The sequence below is a fragment of the Perognathus longimembris genome, chromosome 6, assembly GCF_023159225.1.
Source record: "Perognathus longimembris pacificus isolate PPM17 chromosome 6, ASM2315922v1, whole genome shotgun sequence".
Classification (NCBI taxonomy): domain Eukaryota; kingdom Metazoa; phylum Chordata; class Mammalia; order Rodentia; family Heteromyidae; genus Perognathus; species Perognathus longimembris.
In genome coordinates this window covers 34,996,782-35,018,355 of record NC_063166.1, presented here as the reverse complement: position 1 = coordinate 35,018,355, position 21,574 = coordinate 34,996,782, and the positions used below count along the sequence as shown (strand labels likewise).

The following is a 21,574-nucleotide window of genomic DNA, read 5'->3' as shown; positions in this document are numbered from 1 at the left end:
AGCCTCCTACCAACATTGCCCTTTCTCTCATCCCACCAATCTTTGCTTAGTCTGCTGTAACAAAACAGCACAGATTGAGTAGATGATAAAAGAGGAGTTTGTTTTCTGGTGTTCTAGAGGCTGTGAGTACAATGTAAAAGCAGACCAAGTGTCTGGTGAGGACTTTCTGGCTCACAGACAGCAACTTTTTGCTGTGTCTTCACATAAAGGAAGAGGCAAGGGGTTTCACAGCTATTTATATAAGGGGACTAACCCCTTTCCTGAGACTGCAGCCATCTGACTTAGGCATCTCCTAAAAGCTCCACCTCCTGTGGTCTTGGGGGTTAGAATTTCAACATACAAATTTTGACAGGCAGGGCTGGGGATATGGCCTAGTGGCAAGAGTGCTTGCCTCCTATACATGAGGCCCTGGGTTCAATTCCCCAGCACCACATATACAGAAAATGGTCAGAAGTGGCGCTGTGGCTCAAGTGGCAGAGTGCTAGCCTTGAGCAAAAAGAAGCCAGGGACAGTGCTCAGGCCCTGAGTCCAAGCCCCAGGATTGGCAAAAAAAAAAAAAATTTTTTTTTTTTGACAGGCATAAGCGTTTTGATTACAGCACCTCCTTTCCCAGCTTCTATACCATAGTCTTCCAAACAATTTCAACGAATATGGCCTCATCCTTTGACAGAATCCTTCTTGAGATCCTATTCAAGATGGCTTGGAACCAACTACTTGCCAGGTGCTAGTGGTGCTCACCTGTAATCCTAGCTACTTGGGAAGCTGAGATCTCAGGATCTCAGTTTCAATCAAGTCTGGGGAGTGAAAGTCTGTAAGACTCTTTATCCTGAATTAACCAGCAAAAAGCCAGCAGGAGAGCTGTGGCTCAAGTTATAGGGCCACAGTCTTGAGAGGAATAGCTAAGGACAGAGTACAGGCCCTCAGTTCAAGCCATAGTGCTTGCTAACACACACACACCCCTACTTTCCATGGAGTTACATTTAGTATGTAAAAATTACAGGCCCCTATTCTGTGTACTCTCACCAGTTGGTGCAAATACAATGGCTTCCCATATTGCCTTCTTCCCATGGCCACAGGTAGCCATAGTCCCAGGCACTCACAGTTGCATGCTTCCTTATGTTAAGAATTAAAGTCTTAACAACAAATGCTGGTGGGGTTGTGGAGAAAGAGGAAGCCTACTGCACTACTGGTGGGAATGGAAACCAGGACAACCACTCTGAAAAGCAGTCTGGAGGTTCTTCAAAAAACTAAACATAGACATATCCTATGGTGGATGGATGAATGGATCAAAAAATGTGGTACTTGTATATGATGGAATTTTACACAGCCATTAGAAAGGATAAACTAGTGGCATTTGCAGGGAAATGGACCGAACAACAACAAATCATGTTGAGTGAGATAAGCCAAGATCAGAGAGACAAATGGTGCATGATATGTGGGTGTTAGATTTAAAATGCAATGAGATATGACCAAGTAAACAGGACTCAAGATACCAATACACAGTGAGACCAAAAGAGGACAGTCTTGGGAGAAAAGCATCAAATAGTAAGACCCAAGCACCTCTTCACAAGTGTGTAAACTCATATATAGACAGACGCAAAAGAACTCCAAAGATAAGCAAAGGATCTCTTCTTAATTTGTCTTATCGTTTTTAGATGACTCTGTATTCTTTACCTCACATGTGGTGTATGCATGTGCACATATGAGGGAAGCTGGGAAGAGGGCACAGAATGAGTGGAAAGCAGATGAAAAAATAAATACAGCAGAGGGGCCCAACAGCTGCACTGGACATTGATGGAAGCAAACTAAGCAATTCAAGGGCCATAATGGGAGAGACGAAATGGAAGAAAAAGAAGGAACAGATGATACTAAACAAAAGGAAAGAAATGCACAGATCACCCGATCTAGAAGAAATAGTGTTATTGTTAATGTTCATAGAGTTCAAAAGCTTTGTAGATTAGAATGATGATATCCATCATTGGGAAGGTTAATCTGTGTACTGTGAAATTTATGTCATTATTTAATCTCAATAAAGGGGACCAAAAAGGAAAAAAAAATATTTGCAAAAAAAGTCTTGGGCTGGGAATATAGCCTAGTGGTAAAGTGCTTGCCTCACATACATAAAGCCCTGGGTTCGATTCCTCAGCAACCAATAGAAAAAGACAGAAGTAGAGCTGAGGCCCAAGTGGTAGAGTGCTAGCCTTGGAGAAAAAGAAGCCAGGGACAGTGCTCAGGCCCTGAGTTCAAGCCCCAGGACTGGCAAAAAAAATATTAAAGTCTTAACCCTCAGCATACCGTATTATGATCATATTTAAAAATAGGGGCTTTTCCAAGGGTTCCTTCTTCCTTTTCCTTTCCTTTCTTTTTTTCTTTTTTCTTTTTGTGCCAGTACCAATCAAGTTTGTTCGGCTTATTTGATTATGGCTAGCTATCATCTACTGCTTGAACCATGCATCTCACATTTGGCTTTTTGCTGGTTAATTTTGGAGATGGAATCTCAGGGACTTTACTGTCAAGGCTCGCTTTGAACCATGATCCTCTGGACCTCAGCTTCTTGAGTCACTAGGATGACAGCTAGCACCCAAGGAAGCTTTGTTTTGTAATATATAGATTAGGACTTTGTGTACTAATAGGTATCTGACACCTGCTGGATTTTTTTCACACTTTAGTCTTTCTTGGGATAAAACTGAGACAACAGAAAAATTCACACTTCCATGTTGTTACATATTCATGTCCCACAGACTAGCAATTTCCCATTTTCTATCGGATACTGACAAATACACCTGTGCACACAGATGCATAAACAGGGATGTGTGTGGAAGTATGTGAATAGTCCAATGTCATTCAATAGCAGAATGATCAAATGAATAGTTATATTTACGGTGCACTATTCATGACAGCTAAGTTATGGAAAAGCCCAGATGCCCCACAATAGGTGAGTGAATCCAAAATTGTAATACCTACACATGATAGAATTTTACACAGCCATTAGGATATCATTTGCAGGGAAATGGATGGACCTAGAACAAACCATGTTAAGTGAGGTAAGCCAAGCTCAGAGAAACAAACAGCACATGTTTTGTCTTATATGTGGAAGCTAGATGTAAAAATACACAGGAACATGATAAATTATACAAGATTCTAGACATTCACACACCGAAGGAGGATATTCTTAGGAAAGGAACACAAAGGTGCAATGCTTATGTGCATCTAATCATATGCATTCATATTTATCAAAAAGAACTCCAGGAAATGGAAACAAAAAAGTTATATTTATAATGTGGACAAATACTAGAAAGGAGATTGTAAAAGTTGGATTTCTGTCATTTTGAAAAATACTCAAGATAAATTAAAAGTGGAGAGGTTAATCTTGGCTCAGCGTCTTTGGGGTTTCGGTCTGTGGTCACTGGGAGCTGTTGTTCTGTTTCCTGTAGCAAGGCAGGACATCATGGGGAGGAGTGTTTGGTAGAGCTGGTTTGTTCTACTGTCTGTTAGTAGCTGGGAAGCAAAGACAAAGGCATGGTAGGGAAGTGTTCCACTATTTCCTTCGAGGCCAGGGACTCCCAGGGACCTAACTTCCTTCCACTAGGTCCCACTTGCTTTTATATATACACATACATACATACATACATACATACATACATACATACATACATACACACATACATACATACATACATACATACATACATACATACATACATACATACATTGTAAAGGTGATGAACAGGAGGGTTACAGTTACATAAGTAAAGTAATGAGTACATTTCTTTTTAAACACTGTTACTCCCTCGTTTTCTCCCACTTGCCCCTCCCCACTCCCCTCTTCCCCAACTTGTAAAGTTCATTTTCAGTGTAGTGTCTAAAGAGTATCATTGTTGCATTAGTCCATTCTTTGCCCTGCTGTTTCTGTGATTCCCTTTCCATTCCATGGATCAAATAAACTTATATACAAGACAAAGGGTACAGAAAACCAGAACAGAAAAAAATAGAAATAACTGTACATAGGACATAGTAAGAACCTCTTGTTTCCAATTCTTGGAGTTCATTTTGATACACTTCATTATGTGTGGTCCTATGCGCTTAGAGATTGGGCTATTGTAATCCCCTGCTAAGAATATCATAGACATATTCTAGTTATCACAAATGAGGGAAACCATGCAACCTACATTTCTTTGGGACTGGCTCATTTCGCTTACTATAATTTTTTCCAGGTTTTTCCATTTCCTTATGAATGGGGCAATGTCATTCTTTCTGATGAAAGCATAGAATTCCATGGTGTATATATACCACATGTTTCTTGATCCATTCATCTACTGAGGGGCATCTGGGTTGGTTCCATATCTTAGCTATGGTAAATAATGTTGCAGTGAACATGGATGTGTTGGTAACTTTAGTATGGCCTTGTTTGTGGTCATTTGGGTAAATGCCCCAACGTGGGACTGCTGGGTCATAGAGGAACTCTATGTTCAGTCTTATAAGGAACCTCCACACTGCTTTCCAGAGTGGTTAAACAAGTTTACACTCTCACCAACAGTGTAATAGTATTTCCTTTGGGCCATATTTCCCACCATCATATGTTGTTATTAGATTTCTTGATAATAGCCATTCTAAATGGGGTAAGGTAGAATCTCTGTTGTTTTGATTTGCATTTCTTTTATGACCAGGGATGTTGAACATTTCTTTACTTTTCTATTGGCCATTCTTATTTCCTCTTCAGAGAGGTCTCTAAGTCTTTAGCCCACTTATTAATGGGGTGGTTGTTTCTTTAAGGATTTGTTTTGGGGGGATTTAATTTTTTGAGCTCTAAGTATATTTTAGATATGAGTCCCTTGTCTGTTGTATGACTAGTGAAGATTTTCTCCCAGTCTGTGGTCTTTCTACTTATCTTGCTAGCTATGTCCTTTGCCATGCAGAAACTCTGCAGTCTAATGCAATCCCATTCAGCCAGCTTTTCTTTGATTTAGTTGTGTTTCTGAGTAGGTCCTACTTCCTAAAGGCCCCATCTCTCAAAATGCCACAACCTTAAATATATGGGCCTTTGAAGAATATTCAAGATCCAAACCCTAATAAAGGTTGACATTGAAATATCTACAAGACCTATTGGTACAGAGTTTAATAAATAAACCACAAAAGAAAGAAACACAACAGGATTCCATTTTTGTCCCATGACAAACATACATTTGTACAAACAACTTTGTATGTGAATTCAAAGAAAAAGAGTTTTGGAAGGAGACACACAAATTCAGGAGAAAATAAAGACTTTCATTTAGGTATGTACATTTCTCAGAGTTGTTTAATTTTATTTATACCAATAGAAATTTTTTCATGTCATCTTTGCAATGAAAATCCAACTTTAAAGTTAATAGTGCAATGAGTTTATGTGAAGTTGGAGAAGTGGCTTTTGCTTTTATAGTGATATTCCAGTTTTACGTTGTTTTCATTTTGTTCCTTTAGCACAATACAAATGCTGACTGACACCGACATGTGTTTGGCAGCTAGTAAGTTCATGCCACAGAAACTGTCATGTGTCTTGTTTCAGAGGTATTTGAGTTCAGTAAGCCTTTGCTTTGGTTCAAACCAATTTCAAGAGGGCAGATGCAGTCAAGGTGCATTGCATTACAGGGAAGAAACCATTCCTTTAAGTCCCGAGTCTGTGCTTTGGAGTCTTGGCTAAGGTAAAGCTTTATCTGCCACGTAGATAAATCTGATAAACTGTTATCTCCAATTTACCAGCAAAACGGACTTGTGGGTCAAGTGATAGAGTGCTAGCTTTGAGTGAAAAAGCCAAGTGAGAGCTCAAGGCCCTGAATTCAAGCCCTAGTATTGGCACAATGAATAAAAGGATAGAAGAAAAGAAAAAAGGAAATTATTAAAGGATAAAAATAGGACTTTGACACGGCTCAGTAGAACTCTGCCTAGCATGATCACAACCTTGGCTTCTGTCCTCAGCCTGTGTGCTCCCACCCATGACAAAGGCATGTCAATGCCATGCAAAGATGGAAAGGAATGACACATTGTATTTGTGTTTGTCCTGTATCAGATGACCAATCAGAACTCACTGGCATAGAAAGGCTCTTAGCAAGACAACAATTGCCAAAAGAGATTAGTCTGTCCCCAAAGCCAAGCCAGATGCCTTCATGGAAGAGAAAGAAAATCAGCAAAGCTGAAGGGTGGAAGAAATGCCACTTGTGGAAGAAAAACATAAAAGAGCCTCCAATGTGCACCATAATTGTTAGGTAAGTTGTCTACTTTTTGCCCTACAGAGACACATTCAGAGATACTCCCCCCCTTTCTGTCTCTCTCTTTCTCTCCCTCTCTCTGTCCCTCTCTCCCTTCTTTGGTGTTCTTGTGCTTTTGCTTGGCTTTTTTTGCTCAAGGCTGGAATTCTTTTTTTTCCTTAATCTTTTCTTTTAATCTTTAAAATAATTTTATTTTAAAAAATGGGAGAAAATACACTGATAGGTTTTTGGAAAAAAAAAACAACAAACTACGCATAGGAGAAGTCTTGTGCTTGGCCCTCAAACTGTCTTACTCTATACAAACTGTCTTATCTATGGTGACCTGAAAAGGCCAGAAATAAAGTATGAGACAGAAAATACTTCCTCTTTGGTATCTCCCATGGAGCTCAAATTTAATCACTTAGGTCTGATTGAGTCTTTTTCTTTTTTTTTTTTTTAATTTTTATTGTCAAACTGATGTACAGAGAGGTTACAGTTTCATACATTAGGCATTGGATACATTTCTTGTACTGTTATCTCCTCCCTCATTCCCCCCTCCCCTCTCCCTTTTCTCTTTCCCCCCATGAGTTGTTCAGTTGATTTACACCAAACTGTTTTGCAAGTATTGCTTTTGTAGTCTGCACTATCTCTGTATCCTATCTGAGTACATTGGAAATCGTGTATACTGGTATTAGAACTAGGAAACTGAAAGGGAATACCAAAATCGAGAGACACAGAGTCAAGGCTGGAATTCTATCACTCGGGTCACATCTTCACTTCCAACTTTTTGCTGATTAACTGGAGATAAGAATTGTTTGGATTTATCCAGCAGGCTTCAAAAAGTGATCCTCAGATCTCAGCTTCCTGAGCAGTTAGCAGTTAGCATGAGAGGCATGAACCACCAGCATATGGCTGGGATGTCACTTAAAAAAAAAATTAAAGAAATCATGTTTTAAGACAGGTACTGGTGGCTCATGCTTGTCATCCTAGCTACTCAGAAGGATAGGATCTAAGGATTGCAGTTTAAAGCCAGCCCAAGTAGAAAAGTTTGTGAGACTCTTATGGCTGAAGTGGTAGAGTGCTAGCCTTGAGTGAAAAAGAGCTCAGGGACAGACCCCAGGATTAGGGTTCAAGCCTCAGAACTAGTAAAAAACAAAACAAAACAAACAACAACAACAACAACAAAGGAAGTATTCAAGACTTTATCCCTAATTAACTGGTAAAAAGTTGGCTTGGAGGAATAGTTCAAGGGGTAAAGTGTCCGCTGAGCAAGTGCAAGGACCTTAGTTCAAGGCCTGGTACTGGCAAAAAGGAAGGAAGTAAAAAGGAAGGAAGGGAATGAGGGAGGAAGGAAGGAAAGAAAGATAATCCACTAGTTGGTGTCTCATGCTTGTAATCCTACCATTCAGGAGGCTGATATCTGAAGCGCACAGTTCAAAGCCAGATCATGTATATAAATACAAAAGATTCTTATCTCTAATTAACCAGCAAAAAGATGGAAATAGAGGTGTAGCTTAAGTGGCAGAGCACCAGCCTTGAGCAAAAAAGCTAAGTGAGAGTATAAAACCCTGAGTTCAATCAAAAGGCTTCTGTGTCTCTTTCTCCAAACTAGATAAGACCCACAGGACTCCAGAGCTAGGCAAAGCCACCTCATCCTTGTGGGATGATAGGAGATGGCATCCAGGAGTCACAACTGTCTCCCATCAGCACAGCAAGAACTAGAGCCACACCTGAACATGTTCAAGTCATTGTCTGCTGACTCACCATTGTTGACATTGCACCAAAGTCCCTGAGATCACATGTAGGCAGGACTAAAACTTATTGTGAACATTTGACATGCTAGTTACTTATAATTCATACATTTTTAAATTTACTTTGTTGTTGTTATAGAGGTGATGTACGGAGGGATTACAATTATGAGTCAGGTAATGAGCACATTTCCTTTGTACAGTGTCATCTGTTCACTCACTCCCAGCCCCTCTCTCCTGTCTCCACCCATGAGTTGTGTAGTTCACTGTCATCCATGTCCAGTTGGCTCCACTGCTGCAGTTTTTCACCCTTTTCCCCTCGAGTTCTGTGCCCTGTCCTCATCCTCCCAAATATATACACATGAATATGTAAGGTAAAGAAGACAGAATGACCAAAAACTAAAAACCAAAAAGTCTTTTGTTTCCATATCTTGGAGTTCATTTTAGTATTTATATTATTTCATATAAATATGAAGAGGCACTTAGGCATTGTGCCTTTATGTTTCTTTCCTAAGAGTATCGTCTTTTGGTCTCACTGTGTGTGACTATCTAGAATCTTGTATAATTTGTCATATCCCAGTGCATTTTAGACCTAACTTCTGCATATCAGAGAGAACATGTGCCATTTCTTTGATCTTGGCTACCTCACTTAACATGATTTGTTCTAGTTTCAAGCATTTCCCTGCAAATGACATTATTTTATTTTTTCTAATGGCTGTATAAAGTTTCATTGTATATAAGTACCACAGTTTTTCAGATCCACTCATCTATTATGGAACATCTGTGCTGGCAATTGTGAATAGTGCAGCAATGAACATGTGCAGGTGTCCTTATCATATCCTGGTTCATGATGCTCAGGGTAGATGCCTGGTAGTATTTCTGGGTTGTAGGGAAGGCCTATGTTTAGTTTTTTGAAGAACCTCCAGACTTCTTTCCAGTGTATTTATACTTGATTACATTCCCACCAACAGTGCAGGGTTTCTTTTTACCCACATCCCCACCTACATTTGTTGTTGTTCAAATTCAAAATGTTGGCCAATCTAACTTGGGTGAGATGGAATCTCAGAGTTGTTTCAATTTGCATTTATGGCCAGGGATGAGGAGCATTTCTTCATGTATTTCTTTGCCATTCTTACCTCTCCTTAGCTCCCTTGTCCATTTAGTGATTCGGTTATTAGGTTTGGGAAGGCTTAGTTTCTTGAGCACTTGTGTATGTTGGATGTTAGGCCTTTATCTGAGGGATTGCTGGTAAAGATTTTTTCCCAGTCAGTTGACTGTCTTTCTAGTTTGTAACTATGTCCTTATCTGTACAAACCCTTTTTATTTTAATATAGTCCCATTTGTCAACTCTCACCTATCTGTTGTGCCCCTGGGACTTGATTCAAGAAGTTTCTACCTGCACCTATAAGTTCTAATGTTTCTCCTGCTCTCTCTTGAAGTATTTCGAAGTTTCAGGTCAGATGTTGAGGTATTTGATCCACTTGGAACTGATATTAGTGCATGGTGACAAACAAGGAACCACTTTTAATTTTCTGCATATGGTTGCCCACTTTTCCCAAAACCAATTGTTGAGGAGGCTATTTTTCCCCCACTGTCTTTGGCTCCCTCATCAAGTATCAGTTAACTGAAAGTATATGGTTTTACTTCTGGGTCTTCTAAAATTGATTCCATTGATCTTCAAGTCTATTTTTATGCCAATATCAAGTTATTATTATTATTATTATTATTATTAATTATTATTGCTCTGTAGTAGAGTTTGAGGTCTGGTATTGTGATACCACTTGCATTGCTTTTTTGTGTGTGCCTAGAATTGCTTTGGCTATTCTAGGTCTTTTGTTGTTCCATATGTAATTCATACATTAGTAAATATGTCTAGCTATGTAACCAGGCTAGACTTGAACTCCTGGGATCAAGTAACCCTCCTGCCTCAGCCTCCTAAGTAGTTGGGATGACAGATGAACGCTTCTGCACCCAGCTTACATGAAAGTTAACTTTACACATCCAGTTGGCTGGGTGGGTACCTGGTTTGTTCACACACTGGATGTTATTGTAACGAAAATTTTTAGATGAAAGTGTCATTTTAATCAGTAGACTTTGGGTGATGGAGATGGTCCTCCATAATTTGATGAGCCATATTCCATCTCTGGAAGGCCTCAACAGAAAAAGACTGAGGTTCTGAAAGAGTAAGGAATCCATCCTACAGGCTGCCTTTAGACCAATCCTGCTGAGATTTCTAGCCTGCTTACTGGTATTACAAATGTCCAACTCATCTGCACCAATCATTGCAAGAGCCAGTTCCTTAAATTTCTCTCTTGCTATCTGTTAGAGCATTCTGTTTTCCTTTATGATCATTTGCTGCTTAATCACAGGGATGCATTTTGTGAAACAAGCAGGTCACAGGTAATCTCATCATTGTGATTCTGAACATCATAGTTACTCTTTTGATACAGACGAGTCGCTGTAGCTAGTACAGCGCCACCTGCACACCCATGTACATCACAGCACCACAACTAGCGAAACAAGGAAATTATTCTAGATGCTCACCAGCAGATGAATGGATAGAGAAATGTGTTTTTTTTGTTGTTTTTTTTTTAGGGAGAGTAAAGTTATTTTATTAAATCATGCACATCACGTGTGTTAGTGCAAATAGTTTAATCTGTACTCCAGAAATTCTATTGTACTTTATATCTTTACAAAATAGATTTCAAACAATTATTTACTTTAAAAAATGTAATTTTGAAGTTAAGCATTTCAGAACAATATTTGCAATAACCTATATACAAGAGGTACTGGGTACCACTGGCATATTAGCATTCTGTGGTGGAGTGGTTTCCTGCAACAGAAAATGATGAAATCAACTATATGACAGTATTTTCTATAAGTCATTTGTGACTAATTCCTCCATAAACCTAGTGATCCTCCCAACAGCAATCCCAAGTAGCTTAAAAACATAACTTTTAAAATATAAACAATGACTGGCAAACATCACAAGGCAAATTATACCCTAAACTCCCATTTCATCATCTGCCTAGATCTATGTATTTCCACAGAACATTGAATCCAAATCACTGACTTTCCCTCCCAGTCTTTACCGATGCCTTAGGACATTCTTTGACCTAAATAAACTTTACTGACATAACTATGGTGCTGGAGAAATGTGGTTTTATATACAGTAGAGTTTCATTTAGTCATAAAGAAAAACATCAGAGTGTTCACATGAAAGTGGACAGAACTGGAGATCACATGAAGTGAAATAATCCTGGCTCAGAATGACATGAACCACATGTTTTCTTTCATATCATGCAATGTAAAGGCAGATCTTTCTGAAAGTCTGCTAAGACTCCCCCTTCCTGCCAAATCAAATGGAAGGGAAATTGCACATCCTGGTAACTGTGAGAACCATTTCATATTCCTGCTAGTCATCTGAGTACCTTCTGTCATGAAATAACTGCTTAATTTGTGCATTAGTACTGAGTTCTAAAAATCCTTTATATATTTTCAGTCGAAATTCTTTGATATGGTAGTGGTAGATTGTAGCTTGCCTTTCATTATTTCACGATCTTTTCTTTTAAAAAATACTAGTGATCCTAGAACTTATAGGCACAGGAAGGAACTTCCTGAATAGAGTCCCAGGGGCACAACAAATAGGGGAAAGACTCAACAAATGGGACTACTACAAATTAAAAAGTTTCTGCACAGCTAAGGTCATAGCCACCAAAATAGAAAGACAGCCAACGATATGGGAAAGGATATTTACCAGCACAGCAACAGACAAAGGCCTGATATCTGTCATCTACAGAGAACTCAAAAAACTAAGCCCCTCCAAGCCCAATAAACCTATTAGGAAATGGGCAAAAGAGCTAAAGAGAGACTTCACAAGAGAAGATATAAAAATGGCAAAGAAACACATGAGGAAATGCTCAACATCCCTGCTAGTAAAGGAAATGCAAATAAAAACCACCCTGAGATACCACCTCACCCCAGTTAGAATGGCCTATACTCTGAACTCAGGAAACAACAAATGCTGGAGGGGCTGTGGGGAAAGAGGAACCCTTCTCCATTGTTGGTGGGAGTGCAAATTAGTACAACCACTTTGGAGAACAGTATGGAGGTTTCTCAAAAAGCTCAATATAGACCTACCCTATGACCCAGCCATACCACTCCTAGGCATCTATCCTAAACAGCAAAACCCAAGATATCAAAAGGACATTTGTACTTCCATGTTTATCGCGGCACAATTCACAATAGCCAAAATTTGGAAACAACCCAGATGCCCCTCCACAGATGAATGGATCCAAAAAATATGGTACTTATACACAATGGAATACTACATAGCGATTAGGAATGGTGAAATATTGTTATTCGCAGGGAAATGGTCAGAACTCGAACAAATAATGTTGAGTGAGACAAGCCTAGAACACAGAAAACAAAGGGGCATGATCTCCCTGATATATGACTGTTAACAAAGGGAGATGGAGAGACAGTAGAGACCAAGTCTGTGAACACTGTATATGTGCTTGATACATTGTATATTGCATATGTGTCTACCTGACCTAGACAAGGGATGGAAAAACAGGTTGTAAGATATCACAAGAAATGTACACACTGCCCTACTATGTAACTGCACCCTCTTTGCACAACACCTTGTAAAAAAAAATTATGTTCAATTAATAATAAAAAAAATTAAAAAAAAAACTGAAGACTGAACACACATGCCAATGAAATGCAAGGTGCAATGGCAGGTTAGTCAACAAACCTGAAAAACAACTAAACAGAGGGCATTATGGGACAAATAGACCACTCACTCACCCCTTCTCTGTCTCATTTTGCAAACTGCCACATGCAGATAACCCTATTTATTTCCAGAACTTACCAGTGCATGAAATGAGGTATCACTGTAAAGTTTGCAGCAAAGCCCTCTTCATAATAAATATGGGATCTGTGCTCAAAAAAAAAAATACTAGTGATCAAACACAGGAGGCAAATGTACTACTTGAATTATGGCTCCAGCCCCAGAGTCTTACTACCTTTGTTTCTAGACTGGCCTACAACTAGTTTGGTTGCAATTGAATTGAATCTATAGATCAACAGGATAGAACTTTCATAGCAATGAGTCTTCCAATCCATATCTGTCGATATGTTTAGTTCTTTCATTTCTTTAAAACAATATTTTATAGTTTATAGAAAAAGTCTTGGACATCTTTTATTGACTTCCTTACTAAAATTTTGTATCTTAAACCACTACTGTAAACGGAACTTAAAAAAGAATAAGGACACAATTGATTTGTGTTTACTAATGCTGCATACTGCAAACTACTTTATTAATTTATTAAGGTAACTTTTTAGTTTCTTGAACTTGAGTGTGTGTGTGTGTGTGTGTGTGTGTGTGCGCGCGCGCGCGCGCATACTGGGGCTTCAGAAGCTCAGGGCCTGGGCCCTGTCCCTCATTTTTCTGCTCAAGGCAGGCATTCTCCCAGTGAGCCACACCTCTGATTCTGGCCTTTTCCTAGTTAACTGGAGATAAGAGTCTCAGGATCTAGTTTTAGTTTGTTGCATGTGTTGAGCCAGTTTTGCCAGCACCATTTGTTAAAGAGGCTATCTTTCTTCCAGACTATTTTTTTGAGTTCCTTTATCAAAGATTAAGTAGCCATAGTTCTGTGGGTTCATTTCTGGGTCTTCAATTCTGTTCCATTGGTCTTCAGGCCTGTTCCAGTGCCAATACCAAGCTGTTTTTATTACTATAGCTTTATAATACAGCTTGAAGTTGGGTATTGTAATTCCTGCAGCACTGTTCTTTCTGCTTAGGATTGTTTTTGCTATTCTAGGTCTTTTATTGTTCCATATGAATTTCTGGATTGCTTCCTCTATTTCATTAAAAAATGGTGTTGGGATATTAATGAGTATTGCATTGAATTTGTAGATAGCCTTTGGCAATATTGCCATTTTGATTATATTAATCCTCCCAATCCAGGAGCATGGGAGGTTTTTCCATTTCCTTAGTTCTGACTTAATTTCATTTTTCAAGCTTTTAAAGTTCTCATCAAAGAGGTCTTTCACTTCTTTGGTTAAGGTTACTCCTAGGTATTTTATGTTTTGGGGGGCTATTGCAAAAGGAGTTGCTTTCCTGATTTCAGCCTCGGTCTTCGGGTCGTTAGCATAGAGAAAGGCCGTTGATCATCTCACCCCAGTAAGAATGTCATATATCAAGAAAACTAACAATAACAAATGCTGGAGGGGATGTGGCCAAAAGGGAACCCTACTTCATTGTTGGTGGGAATGTAATCTGGTTCAGCCACTCTGGCAAGCAGTATGGAGATTCCTTAGAAGGCTAAATATAGAACTCCCCTATGACCCAGCAGCCCCACTTTTGGGTATCTATCCAAAAGACCACAAACAAAATCACAGTAATGCCACCAGCACAACAATGTTTATCGCAGCACAATTTGTCATAGCGAGAATCTGGAACCAACCCAGATGCCCCTCAGTAGACGAATGGATCAGGAAAATGCGGTACATATACACAATGGAATTTTATGCCTCTATCAGAAAGAATGACATTGTCCCATCTGTAAGGAAATGGAAGGACTTGGAAAAAAATACACTAAGTGAAGTGAGCCAGACCCAAAGAAACATGGACTCTATGGTCTCCCTTATTGGGAATAATTAGTACAGGTTTAGGCAATTCATAGCAGAGCATCACATAGCTATACCCTTATGAACACCTAAGATGATGCTAAGTGAAATGAACTCCATGTTATGGAGACAATTGTTCTTGTCGTGCCAAGTCGTGAGACCACCAACAAGAAGACCACCGAGACTCAGACATTCCGAAATGCAAAAGCAAGGCAAGGCTTTATTTAAGCGAGCTGCAACACGGGCCTCATCCTACCCACCGACACAGTGGAGGTTAGGAGGGAGCCCCGGGCTGTGATTACACAGGGCTTATAAAGGCAAAGAACAAGGTTACAACAATCAGGTGTTCAAGCAAGCAAGATTAGGACACAGGTACAAATCTGATTGGCTCAGGGTTCGATTCTAAAATAGGGTTCACGAGGTAAAATGGGGTTCACGTGGTAAAATGGGGCCTGACTTCAAAGTCTGGCACTTCATTTCCCCCTTTTTCTTTTTGGTACCTTGAGAGCCAATCATGGCTCCATTCTGTCCATTTCAATGGCTTGCATGTCTAGGGGATGATATAGAGGTAAGGCATGGGCCAGTAGGGCCCAATGTAGTAACCAAAGGGCCTGTCACCATTTCTTACAAGTATAGTCTCTGTACCTCTGTTTTGCATGCCTCTAGTTTATCCTGCCTCATCTTCCCCAAAACAACTCTGGTCCCTCGGTTTTAAATGGGGGGCTGATGGGTGAAGATCATCCATCTTCTGTAACTTCTTCAGGCTGACTCAGGGGCGTTGACCTTACCTAGCCAGGAACCTATAACCTTAGTCTACTTTACCAAGGGACTGCAGGATTACTGAAAACTGAAAATTAACTTTCAGCTATACAGACTTACCATTAGCTGTATAGTGTTTAGTATCCAAATGTAAGCAACAAAATAATACATAAACTTCTCAGCTGTGCTCTAAGGGTCGGGTGGCTATACCCGTATTCCTGAGCAAGCCCAAAACTACCTAAAATAAGGGGGTCACCTCACTTTGGAGTGAGCTGCCAAAATATCATCAACACTAGCCAGTGTAGTAAGGAAAGAAGGCAAAAAGAAAATTATAACAATATTCAGTCTAACTTTCTTTTCTTGAGGTGAAGGTGAAGCGGCTGAGTTGGGTGCTTGGAGACCTCCCATGTTCCACCACGGTAGTTATCGTCCAGGGCAAAGGGGTCAGCTGGCCTGGCGTGGAAGCAATGAACCCAAGTGGCGATGCTGTCTAGGGTTCCTTCCACCGTGGTTCTAAGGATTTCAGTCCCCTGGTCTGAATAAATGGGGGGTAGGGACAGAAGCAGAATCATATAATGCCTTAAGTTGGGGTTACATTCTTGTGCACGAGCTGCAAATAATCGAGTTTACACAAAAATTCAGCATCATCCAAACCAGCAAGCAATTCAGTCTGAAGGCTAGGGATAATGGGCGGGGGGTACCCATACATTATTCTCAAAAGGAGTAAAGCCAAGGTGATAGGGAGAATTTCTTACTCTAAGCAGAGCAAAAGGAAGGAGTGACACCCAGTCTGCGCCAGTCTCTAAGGCCAGTTTAGTTAAGGTTTCTTTTAGAGTCCGATTCATTTTCTCTACCTGACCTGAACTCTGGGGTCTATAAGCACAATGCAATTTCCAATCCATCCCCAGTGCTGCAGCTATTCCCTGACTTACTTTTGAGACGAAAGCCTGTCCGTTGTCTGACCCAATGGTGGATGGGAAGCCATACCTGGGTAGGATATCTTCCAGGATCTTCTTAGCCACTACATTTTCAGTCTCATGCTTTGTTGAATGGGTTTCAACCCATCCTGAAAAGGTGTCTACAAAAACTAGCAAATATTTGTAATTTCTGTGAAATCTACTTCCCAATACACGCCTGGCCTATTCCCACAGAGGCGAGCTCCTTTAGTAATCTGTTGATTGGGGGCATTGGCAAGCTGACAGGACTTGCAATTTTTAACAATATCTTCAATAAGTTGATCTCCTTGTCTAATTTTCACTTTGGAGTGTTGGAGCAAGTCCTGCATTTTTTGGGTTCCCATGTGAGAAGCTCAGTGGATTCTCTTAAGGATCCCCTTACCCAGCCCTTATGCCAAGACAAGTTTCCCTTCACAAGTTTTTCACCAGTCATTGTTTCCTTCTCTGTCCAGGGGTTTTGTGGGCCATGGGAATTTTCTTTATCCACTCCAAGCCTTCTTGGAAATATTGGGGCACAGGAGGCAAAGCTCGTGGCCCTGGGTCTACTAAAGTCTGTTCCCAGGAACGCTGACTTGTTTGGCTGATTTAGGCACAGGGATTTTCAGCACAGTCTACGTGCATCTGACAGCCAACGCTTGCTCTCTTTTAATATGAAGCCCAGATGGGTGACTTCAGGTTTACAAATTTGTGCCTTTTAACATTCTAGTTTGTAAAAGCTTTTTCCTGACTGGCTGGGGAACTGATCGCTGATGACCTAAAAAAATTACCTTTGCAGGCCTTTAACAGATCTCAATAAGGACACAATCTCAGGTCTACAAGCTTTCTTTCCTAAACAGATGTATCAGCTTAAAATTCTCACTGCCAGTCAGAGCTTTGCGTAAATGCGGGGGGGGGGGGGGTGTGTGTGAGATTTTAATCTATCCTCTCATTTGACAAACTTCCCCTTACTAACCACTATCACAGATGACTGGCAAGTTCCTGCCCAGTAGACAGACATGGACATTGGAAAGGCATGCTTATGAACTATTCTTCTAGGACTTCCCAGCTTTGATTAACTTTTGAAAGGCCAAACAGGAGTGACTCTATCTAGGATCTGACACCATCTCTGCCATCCAAGCAGTGGCTTACTGCCTCTGGATGCTCCATCACTTTTGTCCCAGGAGGAGTGACTTTCCACTGGACTTGGACTCAGGGTCTGAGCGCTGTCCCCCAGCTCTCCAGCTCAAGACTAGCACCCTACCCCTTTGAGCTCCACACAACTCCGTTCCCAGCACTCTGCTGGCTGATTAGAGACAAGTCTCTCACAGGGACCTTTCTTTGCCCGGGCTGGCTTCGGACCACAGATTCAGATCAGTGAGTCTTATAAGGGGCCACTTTACTCCAATTATAAGCAACAAGGTGGTCCACACAGAAGTAGTTTTTAAGCATGCTCTCTTACCTGGAACTTATTAAGGGTCAGTATTAGATCTCGACAAACTTGTAGGAATCACCTGTGCTTCTCTGTGGGCCTGCTGGAAACTGTTACAAAAAACCTACAAAGAAGCTGGAATGGCAATTAAACATTTTTGTAGCCATAATTCTCCTTTTCTCACTTTGCAATAATTATTTAGGACAATTTTACTTCCAAATTTCTTATCTAGAAATATATTCTTGATTTCCAAAGCCTTTTTTAACACTAACACAACATTTTAGCTTTTATCTGCATTGGAAAAACTGAAGCTCACAGGCATTCTGAAACCAGGTGCCGCCCTTTGCCTACGGGCTGCTTGTTTCAAAAGAGCCTCTTTTTTTTATTTTTTTCTTCAGTCCCAGTTACTGCATGGCATGAAGACCTTTGAATTTTTCCTTAATGCAAGAATTACAATTAGAAATACTTATACATTCAGCTTTCCAATATATTAGTGAGAAACATTGGTCCATTTTGCCATTTCTTCCTACATACATAGAGTTAATGAGAGTTTACTTCTATCCCCATTAGTTTAGTATATATATATATCCTTTTAAATCCAAATTTCTGACACTTAGCTCTGATTTTTTTTTAATTTTAATTAAAGAACCCTGAGAAATCCTTTGAAGCATTTGGTAATGCCCAAACTTGATGACCCTTTGACTTTAAACTTAAACCTAGTTTTGCATCATACTGCAGTCTTGAACATGTTCACACTCACACATGCACACACACATACATTTTCAAAAGATCTTAAAGTGCGCAGAATAAGCATCGGCCATACATTTTAAGACAAACACCTTTAACAAATGATTTTAGCATTCTCCAGCCTCATTTTCCGGGGCTTGATAGTTTTAGTAAAACATTTTTAGTCTTAGTAAAACATTTTAGCACACCAAATAATTTTCTGCTTAAGAAGGCTGGGTGGGGGGTCCCCCTAGAGTTCTTTTTTGCGGACACTCTCACTGATTGACTGATTGTGGGCTGTCACCTGTACATCTTTCCAGTGAGCTAAAGTAAAGTCCAGGGGAGTGGAAGGAACATTCCCCATCATCCGTTTGTCAGTCAGGCACAGCGCAAGAAAGAAACACACAAAAATAATCACAGGCACAAAGACCAGACAACACTTACAGACAGACTTAGGGAGCCGCGGCTTACAGGTATGACTGTGTCTCTCCTGCCCCTGTGAGGGGGCAGACCACACAGTCTCACTGTGTCTCTCCTGCCCCTGTGAGGGGGCAGACCACACAGTCTTGAGGCTCTCTCTCTCCCATTCCTGTGTAGGAGCGGACCAGACAACCCCGAATATAGAGTGGACTGGACGGGAGCCTGTTAGAAGGGCCTCCCAGTCCATTCCTTCAGGTTCAGGGTGGTAGTGGGAAGCCTGAGCCCCCTGTGGAGGGCTTGAGGTGTTCCCCAAGTCCTCCAGGACTGCCCATACGAGCGTGTCCACTCCGGCTGGTCCTTCACTACCTACAGGTTCAGATTCAGGCAGCTGGCCTAAACAGAAAACAAAACTACAAATCACACAGACACAGACACACAGAATGAACAGCGCTATTTTCTTACCTTCGGAGTCTGGGATCTCGGGGGTCTCTGAGGCCATCCCGGACGCAACCCCAAATGTTGTGCCAAGTCGTGAGACCACTACCAAGAAGACCACCGAGACTCAGACATTCCGAAATGCAAAAGCAAGGCAAGGCTTTATTTAAGCGAGCTGCAACTCGGGCCTCGTCCTACCCACCGACACAGCGGAGGTTAGGAGGGAGCCCCGAGCTGTGATTACACAGGGCTTACAAAGGCAAAGAACAAGGTTACAACAATTAGGTGTTCAAGCAAGCAAGATTAGGACACAGGTACAAATCTGATTGGCTCAGGGTTCGATTCTAAAATAGGGTTCACGTGGTAAAATGGGGTTCACGTGGTAAAATGGGGCCTGACTTCAAAGTCTGGCATATCACATTTGTAACTACTTTCAACGTCCCATGTGTATCTATAGCTTCTATTATTGATGATGTTCTTGTATCACCTTCCTGTGGTTGTACCTACACTATCTCTGTAATCTTATCTGAGTATATTGGAAACCGTGTATACTGGTATTGGAACTAGGAAATTGAAAGGGAATACCAAAATTGAGAGACACAGGGTAAAAAAAAAGAAACAACTACAAAAGCAATACTTGCAAAACTGTTTGGTGTAAGTGAACTGAACACCTCAGGGGGGGGAAGGGTAAGGAGGAGGGGAGAGGGGGGTATGAGGGACAAGGTAACAAACAGTACAAGAAATGTATTCAATGCCTAACGTATGAAACTGTAACATCTCTGTACATCAGTTTGATAATAAAAATTTGAAAAAAAAGAATAGTATTTTAAAAAGCACAATGAGGGAGGAGGTAACAAGTTGGATAAGAAATGTACTTACTGCCTTACATATGAAACTGTAACCCCTCTGTACCTCACTTTGACAATAAGGGGGAAAAACGAGTTCCTGTGTGGGATACATTGAGAGGTAGGTTCAGGTAATTAGGGCAAGGGAATCCTGCCCTCATAGGGATAAATGCTAGGTTCACAAGGTCAGTCAGTTCTCAAGGGAACAAGATGTTATAAAATGAATAAGTGTGCCCACTCTCTAGTTTTCTGTCTTGTCATGTTCTAGCTCTACAAGGGTTCCCATTGTTGTGATGCCAGCTGCTAAAAGATTCTCACCCAAGATGGAATCAATATGGTTTCAAAACTTATTTTAAACATCTTATTTTTTAAGTTGGTTGTTGGGTTTGAACTCTGGGCCTGGGCACTGTGCCTGAGTGACTCAGCTCAAGGCTATTGCTCTACCACTTGAGCCACAAGGCCACTTCCAATTTTTTGGTGGTTAATTGGAGATAAGAGTCTCAGGGACTTTCCTTACTGGGCTGTCTAAAAAAAATAAGTAAAAAAAAAAAAGCAAAATAATCCTTGACAATCTTTTTACTCCTTGGAATTGCATCTCCAGTCTTTGTCAAATGAGATGCATGGCATTAATTAGAACAGGAAGCTAGAAGAACAGGTAAGATAGTTTGCAGTTGTGCCACGTAAAATAGCATATTAAAGAAGAATCAGAGCTGGGCATTGATGTAATCTTAGCTACTCAGAAGGCTGAGATCTGAAGATGATGGTTTGAAGCCAGCCCAGGCAGACAAATCTGAGAGACTACAAATAGCCAGCCAGCCCAAAGCTGGAAGTGGAGATGTGGCTCAAGTGATAGAGCACCCAAGCACGAGCACAAGGCTCAGAGTTCAAGGCCCTGTAGCAGTGCACGCACACACACAAGAACTCTGTCACAGAGGAGGAGCATTGCTTTCCAATGGAATGATCCATTTCCCCTTCATTAAACTGTGAAAAAAAAGAAAAATAAACCCTAAGATCCATATCTGTTTTCTAATTGTTTCCTTCTTCCATTTCTCCTTTGCCAGATGGTTGAAAAAGAATATGCAACCTATTGAGGATGTGAGGTCTGTGGTCCGAAAGCTGTCAATGTTTGGTCCAATTAGGACCGTCACTCCTTGCGGACGACAAAGCGCTATCTTGGTGTATGAAGATATAACTTCAGCCTGCAGAGCGGTGGCTGCCTTCCACAGTAGGATCCCAGGCACAATGTTCCACTGTTCCTGGCAACAACGATTCATGACAAAAGATGTAAAACTTTCTTTTTTACTCATTTTTGTGCTGGTAATAGGGCTTGGATTCAGGACCTAAGCATTGTCCTTAGCTTTCTCACTCAAAGCTGTGCTCTACCACTTGAACCACATCTCCACTTTTTGCTGGTTAACTGGTG

At 40.7% G+C, this 21,574-nt stretch overlaps 1 protein-coding gene across 1 annotated transcript in view; it reads left to right on the top strand.

The window, feature by feature from the left end:
* The window catches only part of LOC125353680 (uncharacterized protein C6orf201 homolog), a 30,708-nt gene extending 9,160 nt beyond the window's left edge, over window positions 1-21,548 (top strand). Inside the window, exons 3-4 of the mRNA XM_048349348.1 lie at window positions 6,044-6,239; window positions 21,213-21,548. Coding sequence (XP_048205305.1) covers window positions 6,044-6,239; window positions 21,213-21,495 — 479 coding nt within the window. The 3' untranslated portion in view covers window positions 21,496-21,548. The remainder of the gene's footprint in view (window positions 1-6,043; window positions 6,240-21,212) is intronic.
* The last annotated feature ends 26 nt before the right edge of the window (window positions 21,549-21,574 follow it).